General features: G+C 52.4%; 7 protein-coding genes across 7 annotated transcripts; 3 read left to right on the top strand and 4 right to left on the bottom strand.

The window, feature by feature from the left end:
* Positions 1–217: 217 nt before the first annotated feature.
* MYCGRDRAFT_53260 (uncharacterized protein) lies at positions 218–1,131 on the top strand (the record flags this gene model as incomplete). The annotated part of the gene is made up of 2 exons (XM_003857259.1): positions 218–1,035; positions 1,093–1,131. Coding segments are annotated over 2 exons (801 nt in total), but the record flags the coding sequence as incomplete, so codon positions are not given.
* Positions 1,132–1,545: 414 nt separating this feature from the next.
* Positions 1,546–2,654, bottom strand: MYCGRDRAFT_89517 (uncharacterized protein; the record flags this gene model as incomplete). The annotated part of the gene is made up of 3 exons (XM_003856319.1): positions 1,546–1,559; positions 1,950–2,404; positions 2,461–2,654. The coding sequence occupies 3 exons, from the start codon at positions 2,652–2,654 to the stop codon at positions 1,546–1,548; spliced, it is 663 nt and encodes a 220-aa protein (XP_003856367.1).
* Positions 2,655–5,798: 3,144 nt separating this feature from the next.
* MYCGRDRAFT_102520 (uncharacterized protein) lies at positions 5,799–7,155 on the bottom strand (the record flags this gene model as incomplete). Its single annotated transcript, XM_003856318.1, has 1 exon — positions 5,799–7,155. The coding sequence occupies one exon, from the start codon at positions 7,107–7,109 to the stop codon at positions 6,351–6,353; it is 759 nt and encodes a 252-aa protein (XP_003856366.1).
* Positions 7,156–7,789: 634 nt separating this feature from the next.
* On the bottom strand, positions 7,790–8,520 carry MYCGRDRAFT_89515 (uncharacterized protein; the record flags this gene model as incomplete). The annotated part of the gene is made up of 2 exons (XM_003856317.1): positions 7,790–7,887; positions 7,941–8,520. The coding sequence occupies 2 exons, from the start codon at positions 8,518–8,520 to the stop codon at positions 7,790–7,792; spliced, it is 678 nt and encodes a 225-aa protein (XP_003856365.1).
* A 1,097-nt stretch (positions 8,521–9,617) lies between these two features.
* MYCGRDRAFT_102519 (uncharacterized protein) lies at positions 9,618–10,025 on the top strand (the record flags this gene model as incomplete). Its single annotated transcript, XM_003857260.1, has 3 exons — positions 9,618–9,630; positions 9,680–9,754; positions 9,810–10,025. Coding segments are annotated over 3 exons (304 nt in total), but the record flags the coding sequence as incomplete, so codon positions are not given.
* Positions 10,026–11,108: 1,083 nt separating this feature from the next.
* MYCGRDRAFT_89514 (uncharacterized protein) lies at positions 11,109–12,399 on the bottom strand (the record flags this gene model as incomplete). Its single annotated transcript, XM_003856316.1, has 5 exons — positions 11,109–11,225; positions 11,288–11,670; positions 11,782–11,924; positions 12,002–12,202; positions 12,275–12,399. 5 exons carry the CDS (start codon positions 12,397–12,399, stop codon positions 11,109–11,111), a joined length of 969 nt encoding a protein of 322 aa, XP_003856364.1.
* A 472-nt stretch (positions 12,400–12,871) lies between these two features.
* MYCGRDRAFT_89513 (Ca2+/calmodulin-dependent protein kinase) lies at positions 12,872–15,387 on the top strand (the record flags this gene model as incomplete). The annotated part of the gene is made up of 3 exons (XM_003857261.1): positions 12,872–12,948; positions 13,002–14,982; positions 15,373–15,387. 3 exons carry the CDS (start codon positions 12,872–12,874, stop codon positions 15,385–15,387), a joined length of 2,073 nt encoding a protein of 690 aa, XP_003857309.1.
* Between the last annotated feature and the right edge of the window lie 3,686 nt (positions 15,388–19,073).

The raw sequence follows: 19,073 nt of genomic DNA, 5'->3' as shown, positions 1-19,073 counted from the left end.
TACAATGGCGAAGCAGTATATCGCATTGCTGGAGGGGACTCTCTTCTCCTCTCTGACGAGGGATCTACAGAGCCATAGTTCTACCCGTAACTCCGGTGGAAGGGATGCCTGAGGCTTCCAATCCTCGCCCGAAACCCGACCTCAACTTACCACTTCCATCTTCAGCAAACAGCACCAACATCGACAGCAATACTGCAATTCCTCTCGATCTCGCCTCGACCGCCCCAGAAACGCGCTCTCTCTCTCTCTTTTCCGTCGCCCGGCCCCATAAGATGCCTTCACTCGCAGCTCTCCAAGCCGAATTGGCCGAGGCGCAGGAGAATCTCGACACATGCATTGAAACGATCAAGCTGGGCATGGAAGATGAGGAGACTGTCGCAATGAAAGATCAGTTCGCGGAGGAGGTAGCATCTCTCAAGACACAAATCGCAGCAAAGAAGGCGACAGCAGCGGATGTTCCACCTCCCCCACCACCTCCTTCTAGTGACAACGCACTCGAGCACTCCGCAGCGCATGAAACAACAGACACGACCCGCGCAGATTTCAAAGTCGGCGATCACGTTCAGGCGAAATACTCTGCAGACAAGCAGTGGTATCCTGCGACCGTTGTCAGCAAAACAGGTAGCTCTGCAGACCCCGTCTACACCGTGAGCTTCACCGGCTACAACGAGAAGGAGAACAAGCGAAAATTCGAGGTCCGCCCAGCCGACAAGAAGCGCAAAGCAGAGGCTCCACCTGACGTTCCAGTCCCGCCGAAGCCCTCCTCGCCAGTTCGCAACGGGAATGTGATCTCAGCTGCGGCCTCGATAGATGCATCGCTGGTACAAAAGAAGGAGCCGAGTAAAGTCAGCGATGGTCCGACGAGGATGGCTCCCGCGCCGAAGAAGCTGAAGGGTAACAAGCAATTGGAAAAAAGCAAGAGTTCGTGGAAAGACTGGCAATCGGCTGGTCCGAAGAAGAGCGCGGGAGCTGCTGCTCTGAAAAAGATGGGCAAGGAGAGTCAATTCCGGACTCCTGATCTTCCCAATGCGAAGGGTGAGCAATTACTTTGCCGTCGATTGCTGGGACTACACATGCTGACATTCAATGCAGTCGGTTTCACAGGCTCCGGAAAGCCGATGTCAAAGGACGTCGCGCGCACCAGGTTTAATTATTCCGCTGATGACGCCGCCGAGGACTGAGCATTGCTGACTGTTTCTTCCGCAAAACACGACAACCGTTACTGCATGCTGGCCAGGCCAAGGGTTAGAAAGCAGACAAGTGGACGCACAAAGGAGGACTGGGCGAGCAGCAATGCGCTTTGTCTGGCATGATTTACGATGCGCACCACGCTCAGGTACGTGGCCGCAGCTGTTTTAATGGTCTGCACGGCGTGTCATGGATGGCATACTAGTAAGCTCGCACAGGACGACCAGGAGTGGAGTGGGAATTCACCTCAAACATTCACAGACAGAGTCAAGTTCATGCTGGAGCGCATGGAGATGGAGATGCTCGTTGCGAAGTGATTTCAACATGGAAGATCACGAGAAGTATTCCACACCCATTTCAGAGGTCGACAACTAAGATACCCGATAGTCAGCAGATGGCAGCTTCGAGGCGCCCCTTTTATCAGAAGTCTTTCCAACTGGACAGCATTCTCGTGATCGCACTTTCCGTGATGCCTACTAATTTGGTCCAAATCCAGGTTGATTAGTATAGCGAACGACATGATGTTGATGAATGGAATGGTGTCTGCGACACAACGGTCGTCTTCTCATTACTCATAGCTGCTGCGGAAGCTCATTATGTTACTTAGACATTAGTCCATCAATTCATTATGCGCACCAATCCCTCTCCCGAGCACTCATCCACCACGCCACCGCATTAGTTGCTCTCTCCCTTGACACCCACTCCACCGTCCATCGATAACATCCCACACTCTCTCCTCCGGATGAACTCACGTCACACACTTTCCTCCATGACCCTCTTCCCCTTCCTCTCCTTCTCCTTCTCCGCCTCCTCCCCACAGCAAACCTTACAAGTATGTACCGGCAACCTCACCTGCCTCCCCCTCTCCACCGCCTCACACGCCAACCCCAACTCCACCAAACTGCCCACGCACGCCAACGTGCCCAGGACGATCCTCGCCCAATACCTCCCATTCCCTCCATACCCATACAACCCTCCCCCAACCGCGTCCTCGTCGTAAATGTACATGCGCGGACAAATGTCGCCGCTGCCGAAGTCGGAGCTGTATTCGCAGGTTCCCCAGGCGATCAGGATGTAGCACCAGCTGCCGAAGACGACGATGGACCAGATGATGGACAAGGTTGGGTAGAGGCGGTTGATGCGATGTAGGAGATAGGAGAGGAGAGCGGCGAGGGTTGTGGCGAGGGGGAGGGAGGAGGTGTAGAAGAAGACGATTCTGTGAAGGAGTTACTGGACCGCCGCATCGGGCGACATGGAGGATGTGATGCTTACGCTGCCGAGGGACGGGTGTAGGGTCTCCGGACGCTGGTGTCGAGGGGCCAGCGGAGGAGATCGACGCAGAAGGAGAGGGAGACGGCGAAGCAGGCGAGGGAGATGAGACAAAGGGCGGGTAGGAGGTGCTTGATGGCTTTGGAGTTGCCGCGCCAGGTTGGGTCGGTCATGTTGGACCAGGTCTTGGAGGGCATGTTGGATTCAGTCTCGACTTCTTTCTTGATTGTTTGTGTTGTTCGTTCGGGTATCCTGCTTTAGTGTGCACGATGCTGCGGTGAAGCATAGGTGATGTTGCTATGTCGACGCACAGCTGAAGTCGATCCCAATGAACAAAGGAAACGGAGAGCTGTCACAAGGTCTACCTCCCTTCACTGTATATGCCAAAGGACTGAGGCTGAAGCTGTTACACCAAGATCAAGGTCTGTGGTCTCGAAGGATTCACGCCGAGCATTCTTCTGCACTCAGCCAGGCTGGGCGTGCATCACTTGAGGTGATCTTGTCCGCATATATCTTCATAGGCGGAGAGGATCACTGTGAGACACGGTTGGCTTCGTATTTGTGTCCGAGAGGCTCAAGGCGAATCGGAATCCCAATTTGACCGGTCTACGGAAGGAGTGAAGCTGTTGCCTGACCGAGGAAGTGGTTGACTTGATGCCTCAGGCCGCAAAAATCCCTTACGACAGATCACAGTGGGTAACAATTAAGGCTGAAGCGCGCTAATCTAGCGCGTGCTCGCGACGCGACAACTTAAGATTATAACACAACTTCTATAGACTATAACTTATTTAATATTGCTTTAATTTAATGCCCGTAACTCTTAAAAAACATAGTAGCATCGGTCGCTTTTATGCGCTATACTACATACTAATAAAGGGCTACTTTTAGAGGAGATATAACGCTCGGCCGTAAGGTTAAAGTCTGTAGTAGTTTATAAAGGAGTATAAGGAAGATCCGGATATTCCGACCTACAATACTACTCTTTTATAGCTTAAAACGGCTAAGGAGTTAAAGGAGGCTAGCTACTTACCTTTACGAAGGAAAGGGCTACTTAGTATAACTAACAGAAGCAAGGGACGTCGTAATACACTCGCAGATGTATAGGTAGAGGTTATAGCTAATAGACCGGAGCTAGTAAGGAAGAAGGACTATAGATACTACGAGCGACAGGCCTATTATTCCTACCGGACTCTACGAAGAAGAATAGTAGAGCGTAATCTACTAGTCCTTTATTTAAGGCGTCGACAAACTACTAAGATATCGGCTAATAACAAGAGCTAGAGGGTAGGCTATAGGCAACGACATAGCGATAAGGACGTAGCCTCGTTCTTCGCGTTTATTTACTAGACTAATAAGGCTTATATCCCTCGAGCTATAGACGTTAGACAATATATCTTCCGTAAAGAGGGCAACTATTAAGGGCTACAGGCTAAGAAACTATCTAAGGACGATATAATTACTTACATCGCTGCTAGTATCTCGTAGTTCTACAAGAGCAGACTTATCTTTTATAACGACGACTACTAGACCTATAAGGACATCCTTAAACAATATAGGAAGGAGCGGCTATATCGAAGGCCTAAGAGCAAGTCTAAAGAGCAATATAACGAGTAGTTAAGAGTATAGAATAACAACGCTCTACTAGGGCTAGAGAAGAAGGGCAATAGTATAATATAAGGATACTATATTAAGAAGGTGTTGCTATAGTATATCGAGTAGTTAAATTACTTTAAGAGCTAGAGTATGCCGGCCTATCTACTCGAAGATAGCGATCTATCTTATAGCTACAGATTATTAGATAACGTACCTTAGAGACTTCGTAAATAACACTATGTTTAGCTCTACAAGTATCTAGCGCAGTTACCGGATCTTAACCCTATTAAGGGCGTATAGCTGCTCTTTTAAGAGATGCTATAGAAGATATATAGTAAGAGTCTGTAGAGTATAGCATAGCCGGAGTTTAAGAGGGCAATAGAGACTTAATAGGACCTTATTACACTACAATAGATACGTAATAGGATAGCTAAGATGCTATAGCGTTGTCGAGAGGTTTCTCGCAATAGTAGACTTCGTGTTAAAGGTGCAGTATAGTAATATCTAGTCGTTTAATCGCTCTTAAAGAACGCTCTTAAAATACTAACATTCTCGTTACTTTTAAACGCACTAAAACTACCCTTATTAGCCCTTAATACCTCTACTACGTCCGCTACGCCCTCTAAACTATTAACAATATACTTACAATTATCGAGAAACCTTACTAACCGCGCGCGGTGCTATAACAGTTACGAGGAAAAGATAGATACAATAGAGGGCTAGTAAGGGCAGTAAGGGCTCTTAAACACGTAACAACCGCGACACCGACCTTAAAACACCTTAAAATAACGGATATTAGCTAAAACTATAAATATAAACAATTAGAGCCCTTAAATACGGATACAAAGCCCTCTACACTAAGATCTTAGTAGTGGAAGCTGTGGTGTAGTATTCCCTACTAGGATCGACACTTCAGCCTTGATTGTCACCCACTGTGGATGTATCTCAGACCTCTCCCAATGGGATCCACTATATGGCCTTGGATGTGCAGTATAGCTGCCATCGTCGTCGATCCTCCACCCGAGACAGTGCTCCTTCGTAAGTACCGAACCATGAGCGACGTCAAGCCTCTTGGAAGCGGACCTATCGAACAGTCCACACCTCCAACGCGAAGAGCGGCAGCGAAGAATGGCGAGCTCGCAATCCGTAATCGGAAGAGTCGGAACTAGGATCTCCGTGACTTGCAACCCTTTTTGAGGCCACGACAGCTTGTGGACCAGAAGCATGAAGGGATCGCCAAAGCACGAATCCGTGTCCATTTCTGGTCCCCTCCTTGAACACGAACCCGACGATTCCGGTGCTTCGAGATGTCGTCGATGTCTTGCTCAAGAGGTCGTCGATTGAGTTGTCGCCGTAAGCACCAATACCTGAAACACGAGCAGGACTATGATGTCCGTCCCCTGGAGGCGATACCGCCGCCTCCCGAACGACCGATACTTTCCGAACCAATGCAGATTCGAGAAAAATGTCGATAGACTCGATACCTGCCCGAGGAGACCGTCGATTGAGTTGTCCGACGTGTTTGTCGGATCGAACTATCTTTAGTCCTCGACATGCCTCGAGAAGTACGATATTTAAAGGTGGACGGACACACGACCAGTCATCGGCTTTGGACAACAACCACTGCGAACAACAATCACCGCGAACAACAACCACCGCGAAGACCATCGGCCAACCGCAGGCTACAACCAACATGAAGTTCATCGCCATGCTTGTCACCGCCGTCGTCGGCATGGCCAGTCTCGTCACTTCCGCTCCGGCAGTACGATCTCCGTTCCCAAGTCCCAACTACAGCCCTGTGACTGACGGAAGCTAGATCATCAGGATACCGTGCCAAATCAAGATTCAATGCGAAGCGAAGTGTCCCGCTACCGGGTATTGGTGAGTATCCTTCGACTTTTTCACCAAAGGCGGTCCCAAGATGCATAGGCCTCTAACCGTCGATATGCGCACAGTGACCACGGCACGGGATTCTGCAAGTGCACTGGGGTATAGACGTGAGCAGGTCGGGGTGGGGCAGGTCCGGAGCAAGCGGCGAGAGGAAAGTACCGAAGTGAGCGTGGCGCGGGAAAACAGGGCGATCATACCTGATCTGCAAGTAACCACTATGAACGCATGATTGCGAGCCCTCAATCGATCGATCAACGTGCTACCCATCATACCATGCATGCCACAGAGCACAAGACCGTGAAATCGTTACGCTACCAACTCCACTGCACGATCGCGTTCAAAACGACTTCTGAAGAGTGCTGTAAATCACGTCAGCGATCAGTCACAGCATGCAGCTCAACTCCCAGCACTCACTCTGCGTGGAACTTTACAGTAACCTCCATGCTCATTTGCACTTCTTGAGGTGTAAATTCCAGCCCACTGGCATCTTCACTACTTTCCTCATTGTCGCCCGGCATACTCTGCATACTCTGCGTGTACATTTGCGCTGGCGCAGCTGATCTCCTCGCAGTCTGCATCGTCCTCCCAGAGCCGCGGGCCTGGTAGGAGTAATTGCCATTCGTGTCGTCCAGCTCAATCGGCCTGAGATTGCCACAACCGAGAACATCGCAGTAATCTTGAGCTTTTCTCATGGCGTTCCTTGCTGCAGTCTTGCGTAGCTCGGAGCGATACGAGTCCTTCGTCTCCGTGGTCAAGATCCATTCAATATTGCTGACTTCCACATGCGAAATGGAGGAGATGGTCGTGCCAAAGGCCCCAAGAGCCGTAAACTCGCGAAAGCGAATGTCGAATCGCACAGTGCTCTTGTATCGCCTCGCGGGATGGTGGTCATGGTCAGTACTGCCCGGTACATACGACGTCGCCGATAGTGAGGTCTTTGACCAGTGTGCTAATGGTGCCGCGGCTTTGGCCTCGGGCGAGTCGTCCTGTGGCGCTACCTGATGGAGAAGCTTTTCGATCTGCTTCGCGGCGGCGACGACTTCCTTGGTGACGGTGGACTTTTCTTTGCCGTCGGACGAGACGACGACGTTTATGATGGCTCGTTCGGCTGGCAGAGGTATCACGGCCAGCCCAGAGACGGTCAATTCGAATGGAGTTGGGTGGGCCATGTCGGGAAATGTGAAGTCGTAGGTGGCGAGTTTTGAGGAGTGGAGGGAAAGGAAGAGAGTGCTTTACCTACGAGAAGGACTACGCATGTCCTTTATATACTGCTGCCAAGAGCACCACTCGGCAAGCGGAGGCAAACTCCCGTCAGTAGGTAACAGCCCATTGATTTGTGTGACTCACGCTGCACATATGCTGAGGTCGTGTTCGCATCCATGAATGGGTTCCGCACAGCGTCTGCTGTATCATACCTACGGAGTCATTGCGTTGGACGAAGACTTGCCTGTCGTCTCACCGTTGTATACGGCACGGAACAATTACTCCGACATGCTCATAGGCAGTCGAAGACTGCACAAGGCTCAGGAAGTGCTCAATCGATGTCTTGCACTTTCCGATCTCCGGCGTTCGCTTTTGTTCTTGCAGCTGCGGCAACGTGTGCTCAACCTTTCACACTATCGCCATCGCTCTTTGACGAAGGTTGGAAACAGTACCCGTGCGTGGGTATATATGGCCAACGATGAGCAGCTCGATGTCGTGCGGGCAGAGAGCATGTGGAAAGAAGACGGACCGATGCTCGATGCGGACATTCCATCAGGCAGAAGCGGGAGGTGGAGATTGAGACGATGCCAAGAGTCACGTGCTCTGTTTTGGCAAAATGAGGTGCTTTCCAGGTTGTGCCGAATCATCAAACCAGCTTCAGCACTGATGGTCTCATGCCATTCCCACCACTCGTCCGCCATGTGCGCTCTGCAATCTGCTGAATCGCCCTGATATCGCCATTACCTACCACCCACCAATAGCATCGGGAGAAGAGCAAGCCATCTTCCCAGCATTACCACGCTTGAGTGCACGCTCCTTCTCCATCCTTCGTTGTACCAGAGGCAACAATTCCGTCAGCCTTGCCAATCCGCGGGACACATTCACCGTAGAGTCTTCGAAGCATGTGCGAATGAGCTCGGGCAGCGAAATCTCGAATTCCTTCATCTTTCCTTTGATGAACATAAGCTCCTGCTGTCGTGACGCCGTAAGTCTGGTCGGGCGGTCTCCCGAAGCGGCTCTGGCCTGCGATCGCCCAATGTGCTTGGTTCCCTTTATGCTGGCGGAAGCATGCTTCCACTGCGTCTGTAATTGGACATCGCGCTCATCGTCGGAGCTCAATATTTCAGATTCCGAGAGGCCGTCCTGAAGGAGAGCTTGGCTTTTGGAGAAAGTCTTCTTAGGCGATCGCGCAGTCCTTCGAGCTAGTGGAGGAATACGACCATTTGCGATGGTGGGTGCAGATGGCTTCTTGCGCCACAGCTTGAAAGTATGTGCCTTCCTGTTGCCCTTTTCTTCGGGTTGGGGCGGGAAGAGTACGTCCGAAGCTGGTGGTGAGAACCTGCTCGGGGTGAGTTCGCTGGAGGCGGTCGTCACCATGTTGTTGGGCCTCGGGGGAGCAGTCTTGATGGCCTGCCCGATGTGTTGAGCCCTGTCTGCGTTGTTTCAAGACCGGACGTGTGATTGAATCATAAGAGATGAGGTAGCATGGATGGGTGCCTCGACTGATGTGAAAGTAGGAAGTCTCGTTCCTGCTGTCCACCGCAAACATCCATCCACCTACCTGCTTGGAGCGCCGTAGTCAGGAGAGACGTCGCTACCGGCGTGCAGGGCAGAAGGAGCATTCATCAGTTCGCCTCGACGCCTCACCTTCACCTTCACCTCCACCTCTCGACACCTTGCATCCATATGCTCGCGGTCGCAAGCATTACGTGCTCCTGCACGATAACGATCAACGACTGTGAGGCCTCAATGGGCGGAGATCATCAGACCATCCACCCCGTCGATCAAAACTCATCCCACCTTCTGATGATGCGCGAATACAATTACTTGTGTGAAACCAAGTGTGAAGTCCCTCACACGCGACGATGACGAAGTGCCTTTTCGGTCGCATGGGATTCCATCAACCAGAACGCCACAAGCTTTGCCGAGGCCACTGTCACTTTAGCTTAGCGTGCCGGCTCGATCTACACAAGTGCGCCATTTCCGCAACTACCGACGCACGTTGACGAGATCTCATAGGCGGGCTTTCGTTATCAGAGATAAGACTACATGCCTTGCAATAGGCTGGTCCGTGTGTCGGTGCTGATCGAGTGTTTTACGTGAGGCCTATAGGTCCCTGAACGCTGCCCATTGGTGCATCGTCGCTCGCAAGGTTTGCCTATACAACTCTAGACGTCTGGAACCGGGGAAAATCGGTGGGCTATGTTGAGATGAGGTGGTTCCGTGGGGTTTGATAATAGGGACAAGACTCCCGTGCCCTCCGTATTTCTGGCATTCCACATCACTTCTGCTTTGTATTGCTGTTCTTGAGCGTCGACGACCAATTGCATACACTCACGAATCCAACGACATACACCATAAACGACATCTTCAAAGTCACCGAATTGCTACGGCCACACACATCTGACATCATGGTTCTTCTTGTACGCGGACGGGACACAGTCGAGAGGCCAAGGCCTTGTGGACGAGGTGGTGCAGGCAATATGGGTACATTCTCTCTGCAGCATTGCACATGAACGTTCGCTGACTTTCACAGCCAAACCATCAAAAGAAGAAGCCAGAGCGCTTGAATTGGTCGAGACAGCCAGCGAGTCGCAGACCTCGAGTGCTTGTAAGTCTACCCCGACATACCCTTTCGCAAGAATGGCTGCTAATCAACTTTACAGCAACGAGTCGACGAACAAGTCTACACTCCGTCTCGTCAAGTTGGAGCGAACGCACGCATTCATTCATGGACAAAGTCATGCATCGAAAGAAATCACATACCGACGATAGCCTCACGCAGACCTCAAGTACGGAGTCAGGAGTGTCGGCGGCGGAGACGGAAGCAGTGGCTAGCTCATAGCCACATCGATACCCACAATTCAACAGCGGCTTTGATCAATTCTCACATATTCTCTGAGCTGTGGGCATGTCAAAGGATCTGTTCCTCAATCCGATGAAAGTTTTGTTGACATTCCTCCCAGTGCTGCAGGCTGACGTTTGAGACTGATGACGCTAGACAGGGGTGTGTCGTCCTTCGTGTTGGGTCCAGTGCCTCCGTCACATTCTCTTCATGCTTCATGCCTTACCCACTACTTGAAACGCCACGTTCACGGCCTCGATGTGCCCGTACGTATTTGGTGCGAAGGAGTTTGAGGTATTTCCTGCTCGGAACGAGCTGGAGCAGGACAAAGCGCTGCTGAATGCCTGCTCGGCTCGAAGGGATCCAATAACCTGGTCGTGTTGAAACGAGCTCCCGGGGCATCCGGGTACCTGGAATACCGGCCTCGAAGTCTGGTAGATTTTACCGCTGGCGTGTATCGACGCCGGCTAGCGTTGTTGAAGTGAATGTCCAAAGATTCTTGAAAACCATCGTCCAGTTGAGTCAATCTGCCTCGTAGTATGCAATGAAGCAGGTGATGAGAGACTTATTATGCTTTTCATCTCCGCAGTCCATCCTTGATGTCCCGCCCCTGCATCAGACTTACCCCGCACGACTCGATTGGCGGTGGAGGCGGGATGTGAACTTTATTGCCGGATTGAGGCAATGGTCACGCTGTGAGCCTGTGAGGAGTCAGCAATACCTGAGTGGTACATATACACAGTATGCCCGCCTCACTGAGTTTCACTTGCAGCGATTCTTCTCCTCAGTCCTGGCACGGCAGCGACTTCGTCCAGACTGCTCCACAAGCCTGTACTGCTTTCGGACCGTGCTGTTCGGAGTCGAAGTAATTCTCTCAAGGTAAGCACCATTGTACACTCCCATCTCTATGTCTATCCTCGCACCTCGACGGTTATATACCGGGTTCATTGCCTCCTCCATGCAATGCGGTCTGCGCCTCTATCGTCGAACAATGTGGAGAACGTCTCGCACCACGCATGCCTTCATTCACCATAGAAGCGCATGCTCGTGGGAGCTGCATCAACCTTCTCTCACAGCTGCACGGGACGTACAATCGTCGGGTCGAACAATGAGTTGCCGATCAAGGGTCACTCTTGCGGGATACTACCAGATTCTGCGGCTTGCCGGCCACGAAGCCTTCGATGTTGGCTTTCACAGTCTCGATGGTGCCGCGTATCGTTTTTGCGGAGAACCAAGCCTTCGAAAGGATCAGTCTGTGCCTCTGAGGTATAGCTTTGAGTTCCTCTGACACAGACTTACCAAGTGCGGAGTGTGAATCAGATTGGGCACACTCGGGTCCAGAAGTGGGCAGTTCTCCGAGGTAGCTGGCTCACGTTCGAAGACATCCGTCGCATAGCCGCCAATTGTCCCCTCACGGAGTGCAGCTGCGACTTCTTTCTCGCTAACAACGCCTCCTCGCCCACAGTTGATAATCAGTGCGGAAGAGTCCATCCTCTCAAACTCAGGTGTGCTGAACATGGCTCGTGTGCTGTCGTTTCCAGGTGCGACGATGAAGAAGACAGTGCCTTTCTTGACTGCTTCATCGAAGGAGATTCTCCCTTCGCGAATCTCTGATGAGCCCTTGCGCTCAGCAATGAGAACGTTCATTCCGAGGGCTCGTCCCATCGTCTCGACATGTCTGCCTGTGTCCGTTAGTTGGACCACAAAAGCCGAGTGTGAATGTATGCCTACCAATGGCACCGTAGCCTGGAACACATTAGCTTTAACGACCTCTGGACTACGGATGTACTAACCGACGACGACAAGCGTTTCCTCCGAGTTGACTCGCGGTGGTTTACCAAATGCCTTTGCGGTTGCTGGAGGACTCTGTGCCCACGTTTTGCCGTCCGCTGCCAGATTATGGAGCGGGAGAATCCTCCGCTTCAACGCAAAATATCTGGGAACGATATCGCGTATTAGCAGCCATTCTCGAACGTCTAAGAATCCAGCCCTCGTCTGCTTCTGGCGACGTACAATGCAAACGCATGCTCGCCCACAGTCTCGGTATTCTGCGCTGGTACTCGACACACGGCAACGTTGCGCTCGCGTGCAGCCTCCAGGTCGATGTGGTCCGTTCCGGTGCCGGATACAGAGATTAATTCCAGTACCGGTGCGGCCTCGATCACTGCACGGTTCATGGGCCTTCCGGAAGTGATGACGATTGTCGCATCTTTCCTGCGCTCTATCAGCAATTTGATGTTTGGAGAGTATTCGTTCTTGCGTTGTATTCAGTGATCGTAAACGTACACATGCTCAAGCAGCAAGTCTTGACCGACGGTTGGATATTTCGTGAAGTCGTACTCGAAGTTCAGGGGTGGTGGGTTGATCCAACCATCGACGGCCACGACATGATGTTTCTTGGCGCCGGACATGATGGGCAAGTGCGATAAGGAGAGTGGCAAGAGGAGAGCTGCCGAGCGCGAGAGGAGGCTGCCGTTCGATTGACCGAAACAGCTGTGTGCTCTGTCGTAAGCTTAACGATATCGTCGTTGTGAAGAGGGAATGTCCATGTTAATTGCTGCAGGGCTATGCGATGTTCGGGCCGGGATTTAGCCGGATTACTCATCAATTCCCTTGTGATATGGAAAGCCGCCGCAAGGATGTTCACATCTTTCGTCTCCACCACGTAGCACAGAAAACCGCTCTCGAAGTCACTGCTGTTGGCACACACGATAGCGCGAGCTGTGGCCTAGAAGAATTCATATCATTTGTCAAGGACGACATTGGCAAGTACAAGCTCGGCTGTGCCTGCTGAGGAAGAAAGACATTGAGTCAACACGGCTGGACCACCTTCGCTCCGAATGACCTTGTACCGGCTTTCATGCTGGCCTACGCAGGCACCAAATGGCTGAGGATCGTCCGTCTCCAGCGAGACAGATGTCCCTGATACCATATGCCCACGACACTCGCGAGATCGTGCTGTAGGTCGCGGACCATCCGGCGTAATGTTTACGCCTACTGACGATTCATCCAGACGCCGCGGCAATGCTGTAGTGGTGTACGACTCCACTTCGAGACAGCTCTCCGTACGCGATGCAGCTGATCAGCCAGTTGAGCTGCCAGATTGTCCTTATTGCCATCGCCCTCTACGAAGAGAGCCCTCACCAGAAGATGGCGAGCACTACCGGTCCTTTCAGTCCGAAAGACCATTCGTCGATCCGGAATACTTTTCGATGCTCGCAGCAAGTCAACGACCATCACCCGATGCATCTGGCGAATCTGTACCCAATCGTCGCGTGCATGCCGCTCTGCGATCTGGCCGATCTCGCGAGGTCAGCGGCTCAACAGCACCAGTGACTGGAGCAGAATTTGTAGGCAGTGAGCCTGCTACTTCGACTGGGCAAGGCATCAGTGCGTCCGCGTTTTCACCTGGCTACTTCCAGCAGTTCTTCCGAGAGGAGCGCGAGCTAGGCCGAGGTGGCAACGGCGTTGTTCTTCTTGTGGAGCATATGATTGATGGTGCATCATTGGGCCACTTTGCCTGCAAAAGAATCCCTGTCGGCAACAGCAAAGCGTACTTTGAGAAGGTCATCATTGAGGTTCGCTTACTGCAGAACATCCCGCACAAGAATCTGGTCGCGTATCACTGGACATGGCTGGAAGATCACCAGCCTTCCAAATTCGGTCCTAAGATACCATGCCTGTGGATCTTGCAAGACTACTGCAACGGTGGTGACCTGCACAATCATGTCCTCGGGCCGCAACCAATCCGCTCTGCGACGGAAGAACTCAAGAATCGGATGCGAAGAAGATCCAAAGGAGATGCCAGTCCCCCTAGCAATTTGCGCAGTCAGAGTCGGCTGTCGTTTGACGAGATTTTCTCCTACTTCAGAGACATAACATCAGGCTTGCATCACCTGCACAGCAAAGGCTACATTCACCGAGACCTGAAGCCGTCGAATTGTTTGCTTCAACATGATGAAGGACGAACGAGAGTTCTGATCTCAGACTTTGGCGAGGTACAGGCTACGGGAGCGGTTCGAGGATCTTCTGGTGCAACAGGGACGATATCATACTGCGCGCCGGAGGTATTACAGCGTGGACTCGACGGCGCACTCGGTAACTTCAGCGTAAAGTCGGACATCTTCTCGCTCGGCATGGTCGTCTACTTCATGGCTTTTGGAAGATTGCCATATCTCAACGCAGATGGAGTCAATGAGGAGAATGAAGATCTCGAGCTTCTTCGAGCTGAGATCACAAAATGGCAGGGCTTCAACGACGATGCACGGGCACGACCGGAATTGCCCGATAAGCTCTACAGGTTTCTCCGGCGTCTTCTCAGCGTCGATCCGAACCAGCGACCCAGCACCGGCGAAATATTGGCCAGCATCAAACACGGCGTTGCCCATGAAGATGCAGGCTGGTCATTCGAAGACCACAACCCTCGTGTCACGAAAGTGGACTCGCCAGCTCCAAAGCCGTCCTCTCGAACGCAGCGGAAGAGCTCCTACCTGTCAGATTCCGGCGCCGTGTCGCCTATACGACGTCGTTCGAGCAGCAATGTCCGATCACGAAGTCCTCAAAAGCAATCACAATCGCTCAGCCGGCCAACGAGTCCATTAGGATCATCCATGGATGTTGCTCCTCGCAAGGTCGACCTACCACCACCTAGCACAGCTGACCATCCTTCGCCGCAACAGATCCCTCGACTGATGCTCCCACCACCTCCCGATCGACCCATATTCAGCGGCTTCGCGCGGCTGCTGTACCAACCGCAGACAGTGATCGCTAGCAGAGCGGCACTGTTTCTGGCCAAAGTGCTTTCACTGTCCATGCCATGTGCGCCTTACGCTGCGAATGCTTGGCTGCTGTATCCTCTGCTTGGGGTAGCGGCGTTGGATCTTGGGTTGCTACAATTCAGTCTGCGCAGGACTCTAGTATTGGTTACGATTCATGTGGTGGTGATCATGCTGGCTGCGCAACGGGCTAGGCTGTGCGAGGCTGGCAATGTGCTTGTATGGGATGACATATGAGGGGGTGTACGGGTCTGGTGCTGTTTTCTGAGCGTTCATACAAGCGTGGTGTTTGGAAGTACGGATTTAGTTTGAGGAGCTTTACGAATGATGCCAGCGATCATCACGCCGAGCAAGCACAGTGATCAATCGTCTATATGGACATCGTGGGACGCCACGATTTTCCGAGTGGAGTGGAGGCTTTGCGTTCCCTGGATCGAGTTTCGTGCCACTTTTGACTTTTCTTGACCTCATCCCGCAGCCACTACCACCCTCAATTTCAACGGCCGCCAGGTTTTTCGTGAGCCTCCTCGTAATGAGGCATCATCGATAGTGGAGTTCAATATCGTGCGTACAGTCTTGTTCTCCCTGCAAATGACTTTCCTTCTCAAGGTGAAGGACAAGTGAATGGAGCATATCGAAACGTTACTTGAAAGAGTTCCCAAAATTCGACGCGTCCACCAAAAACGCGATCTGATGACGTTGTAAAAAGAGCTCCTTCCTGTATTTACACTCTGTACCACCTTCACCCACCCAACCTCCAACACTCTTCGGTTGATCTCTAATCATCTGAATCAACTTCCACCTGCGCGGCATTATCAACAACTCCCGACACACCTGCGTGGATTTGCGCTCCAAGATTCATCACGATGGCGCCGAAGAAGAAGAACAGCTCCAGTCAGCCTATACCAGCGTCAGCACCAGAGCCTCAACGCACGCAAACTCGTGGCGCCGCTCGCAAGAGACGACTCAGTGATGCCTCGAACGTATCCGACCGACCATCCAGCAGCCACAGCATGACAGCTCCGCCCTCAATATCCGCCACACCATCCAAACGCCGCAAACGCACTCGTGCAACGGCGGAGCCTGAAGACGCCATCATCGAAGAGGAGGAGGAACACATCACCACCACTACGCAGACGAGAGTCGATCCAGCCTGTGATACTGATGCTGGCGCCGAAGAGATCGACACTGTCGAGGTCTCGCACAAGCACGTGCGCTTTGGTGGAGATGCTGAAGACGCAGATCCATCCGATACATTCGTCGAAGTGACGGATTACAAGACGACCGCCACTCACATCACACCTCATCCAAACAAAACCACGATGGTGAAGCGTCGCACCACTGCCTCGCCTCATCTGGGTGCTGATGGCAGCAAGCGTGTCAAGCGCTTTTCCACGAGACATTCACTTCCCGCTGCGCTGTCAGGGGAGGATGGAGAACAAAAGTACATCTTGGAAGAGCACGAGTATGCTCCGCTGCATGAAGTGCTAGAAGCACGCATGTCCCAGCGCTCGCAGCAACATGACGCCCGCGATGCGCGCATGCGTCAGCTCTCCGCCCAGCTGGAGACGGAGACGCAGATGGGTAACATTGATCGAGTGGAGCAGATCGAATCTGAGCTTTCAAGACTTCGGGAAGAGCAGAGGAATGCCCTCGCTGACTCGACGGCGGACGACATTGACATGCCAGATGAGGACATGCTCGTCCTGGAGAGCCAAGGAGAGATCGCTTATCCAGACCTTCCTGGAGAGTTCGACGTGGAGATTACCGAGCGAAAGACATCCAGAGGAACCAGCTTCGGCCGAAGCTCGACTTCCAGGGATTCTGCTCTTGCAGCAGAGCAAGTGAAGTGGGAGAGCGAGCGCAAGACGTATCGAGATGCCATCTTGGCACTTCAGCGTGAGGCCAACGATGCCAAATCCAAGCTGCAGATTCTTGAGATCGAGGTCAAAGGACTTGCGTTTGCGGGCGACGACATCAGCTCCATCGATGTGCTGAACACCATCAGAACCTCATTCATGCGTGTCCGAGAACAGGTCCAGGCTGCCATTCCTGGATCTGTACCCGACGATGCCAGCAGCGACGAGCTGATCGAGATTCTGGGCCAGCATGTCGAGGAGTTCGCCGATCGTCTTCGCACACAGGACAAAGAGCTGTACGAGAAAGGCGTCGTTGTGGCGGACTTGTCCAAGCAGATTCAAGGTCTGCTTGATCACCTCGCTGATGCAAAGATCCGCAATCAGAAACTTCAGTCGAACTGGACCCAATTGGATGAGTCCAATGACCACAAGACTCGCGACATCGAAGAACTCCAAGAGGACCTTGACAACATGGAGTCGGAGCGGGACACTCTGCAAACGGAGGTCGACAACCAGGCTGAAGAGCTCAAAGCTGCTCGCCAGGAGAATCTCGAGTTTGCGGTGCAGATTGACAAGCTGAATAAGAATGTCAAGACATACATGGACAGCGAAAAGAGGCTCGAAGCTCTAATTATTAGTGAGGAGAAGCGATACACCGCCGAGATCGAGCAGCTGAAGAGCCAGCACGAGGAGACCGTTACTGGTCTCGATGAGCGCCTTGAAGAGCAGACTCGCGAGCTCGAAGGAGCGGAGCAGCTGGCTGAAGAGCGTCAGACCAAGATCACCATGCTCGAACAGCAGATTTTGACCGTGGAGACAGAGAGGGAGGCCCTTCGCACTGATTTGGAGCACGTCAAGGCTCTACGAGATGATGACCTCCAAGCTCTTACGACCGCTGAAAAGGACCTTCAGGAGAAGTCAACTGAAGTGGAGACTCTTGATACTCGTGTCGAGCGCCTCGAAGATGATCTTACTGAGCTTAACAACGAGCTGGATGATCTTCGTCGTGCTGTCGACACCGAGCGGACCCAGCGAGAGGCAGCGGAGGAGGAGCTGGACGAGCGTACTACCGAGATTGAGGACCTCAACGAGAAGCTACTCGAGCAAGGCACCCAAGCCAACCAGCTTCGACAGAAATTGTTCGAGGTTCAGCAAGCCAATCAAAAGCAGGTTAAGGATCTGGAGTCGAAGGCTGCTGAGCGCGAAGAGCAGTTTCAACTCGACATTGCCGAGGAAGTGGAGCGTCGGGAGCAGGCAGATGAGTTGGCTCAAGATCGCGCTGGAACGATCGAGGACCTCGAGCAGAGCATTGCGGACATCGAGGAGGAGATGCGCAACAAGGTTGCCGAACGTGATGCTCGCATCGAGGCCCTGGAACTCACCGTCAACCAGCAGAATGTCGAGCTCGCAACCTTCAAGGTCGATCTCCGTGCTGCTGAGGAGTCCTACGATGACCTCCAGGCTCAGTCCACTCGTGAGAGGGAGGAACTTGAGGCCAGCATCGCCACGTTGCAGACGAACATCACCGAACATGAGACGATGATTGCCAGTCTCCAGCAGGATGCCATCACCAAAGCAAACTCCCACAACTCCGAGATCGACGATCGCAACGTTCGCATCGCCGAGCTCAACCATACTGTCGCCGACTATGAAGTTCAGCAACGCGAATTGACCACTGAAGTGCAGTCTCTCGAGCGCCGCGTCACCGCCGAAGCCGAACAGATGCTTCAGTTGCAAGCTGAGAAGGAGGAAGAGATTGAGTCGTTGAAGCAGCAGATTCGTGACAAGCACGCCAAGATCCTCGTGGTTGAGGAGAAGGCCACTTTGGCTGACAAGTATGTTCTTTCCGCTCACCTCGCATGGAAACATCAGACTAACATCTTCATAGTCAATGGCAAGAAGTCCTCCTCGACCGCGATACACAAATCGACGACCTCAAGCTTGAACGCACGGAAGCCCGCGAGACCATCTCCCAGCTCACCACCAATATCGACGACATGGTGGAACAATTCGCGCAATACGTGCAAGCCACCAATGCGCAGCTTGAGAACATGCAAAACGCCGCTGCCCGCAGCAATGAAGTGGCCAACGCCGAAGGCGACGCTGCGAAGTCGAATGGCGAGCGCCTGTTGGATGTTTTTAGGAACATGGGGTCGCAGCAGGTTGAGGTGGTGAAGGAGACAACCACTGTTCATGAGAGCGCTACGAAGAGGAAGACGCGTGGCAGGAAGAAGGTCAAGGATAGTGGTATAGGCATGGACGAGGAGGACGAGTCAATGTTGGCGGCTTAGGCGGTCGACTTGACCGTCGGTGGATGAGATTACCAGGAAAGAATATCACGAGTGGCATCCAATTGTTTGTGGACGAGTCGATTCATAGCGATTGATTGGGATGTTAATGATAAAAGGCACTTACACGTTGGTACGGCATAGCGTTAGCACACAAAAGTTT

This window comes from Zymoseptoria tritici, chromosome 1 (genome assembly GCF_000219625.1).
Source record: "Zymoseptoria tritici IPO323 chromosome 1, whole genome shotgun sequence".
Classification (NCBI taxonomy): Eukaryota; Fungi; Ascomycota; class Dothideomycetes; order Mycosphaerellales; family Mycosphaerellaceae; genus Zymoseptoria; species Zymoseptoria tritici.
The sequence above is the reverse complement of the archived record's forward strand: the minus strand, read 5'-3'. Positions and strand labels throughout refer to the sequence as shown.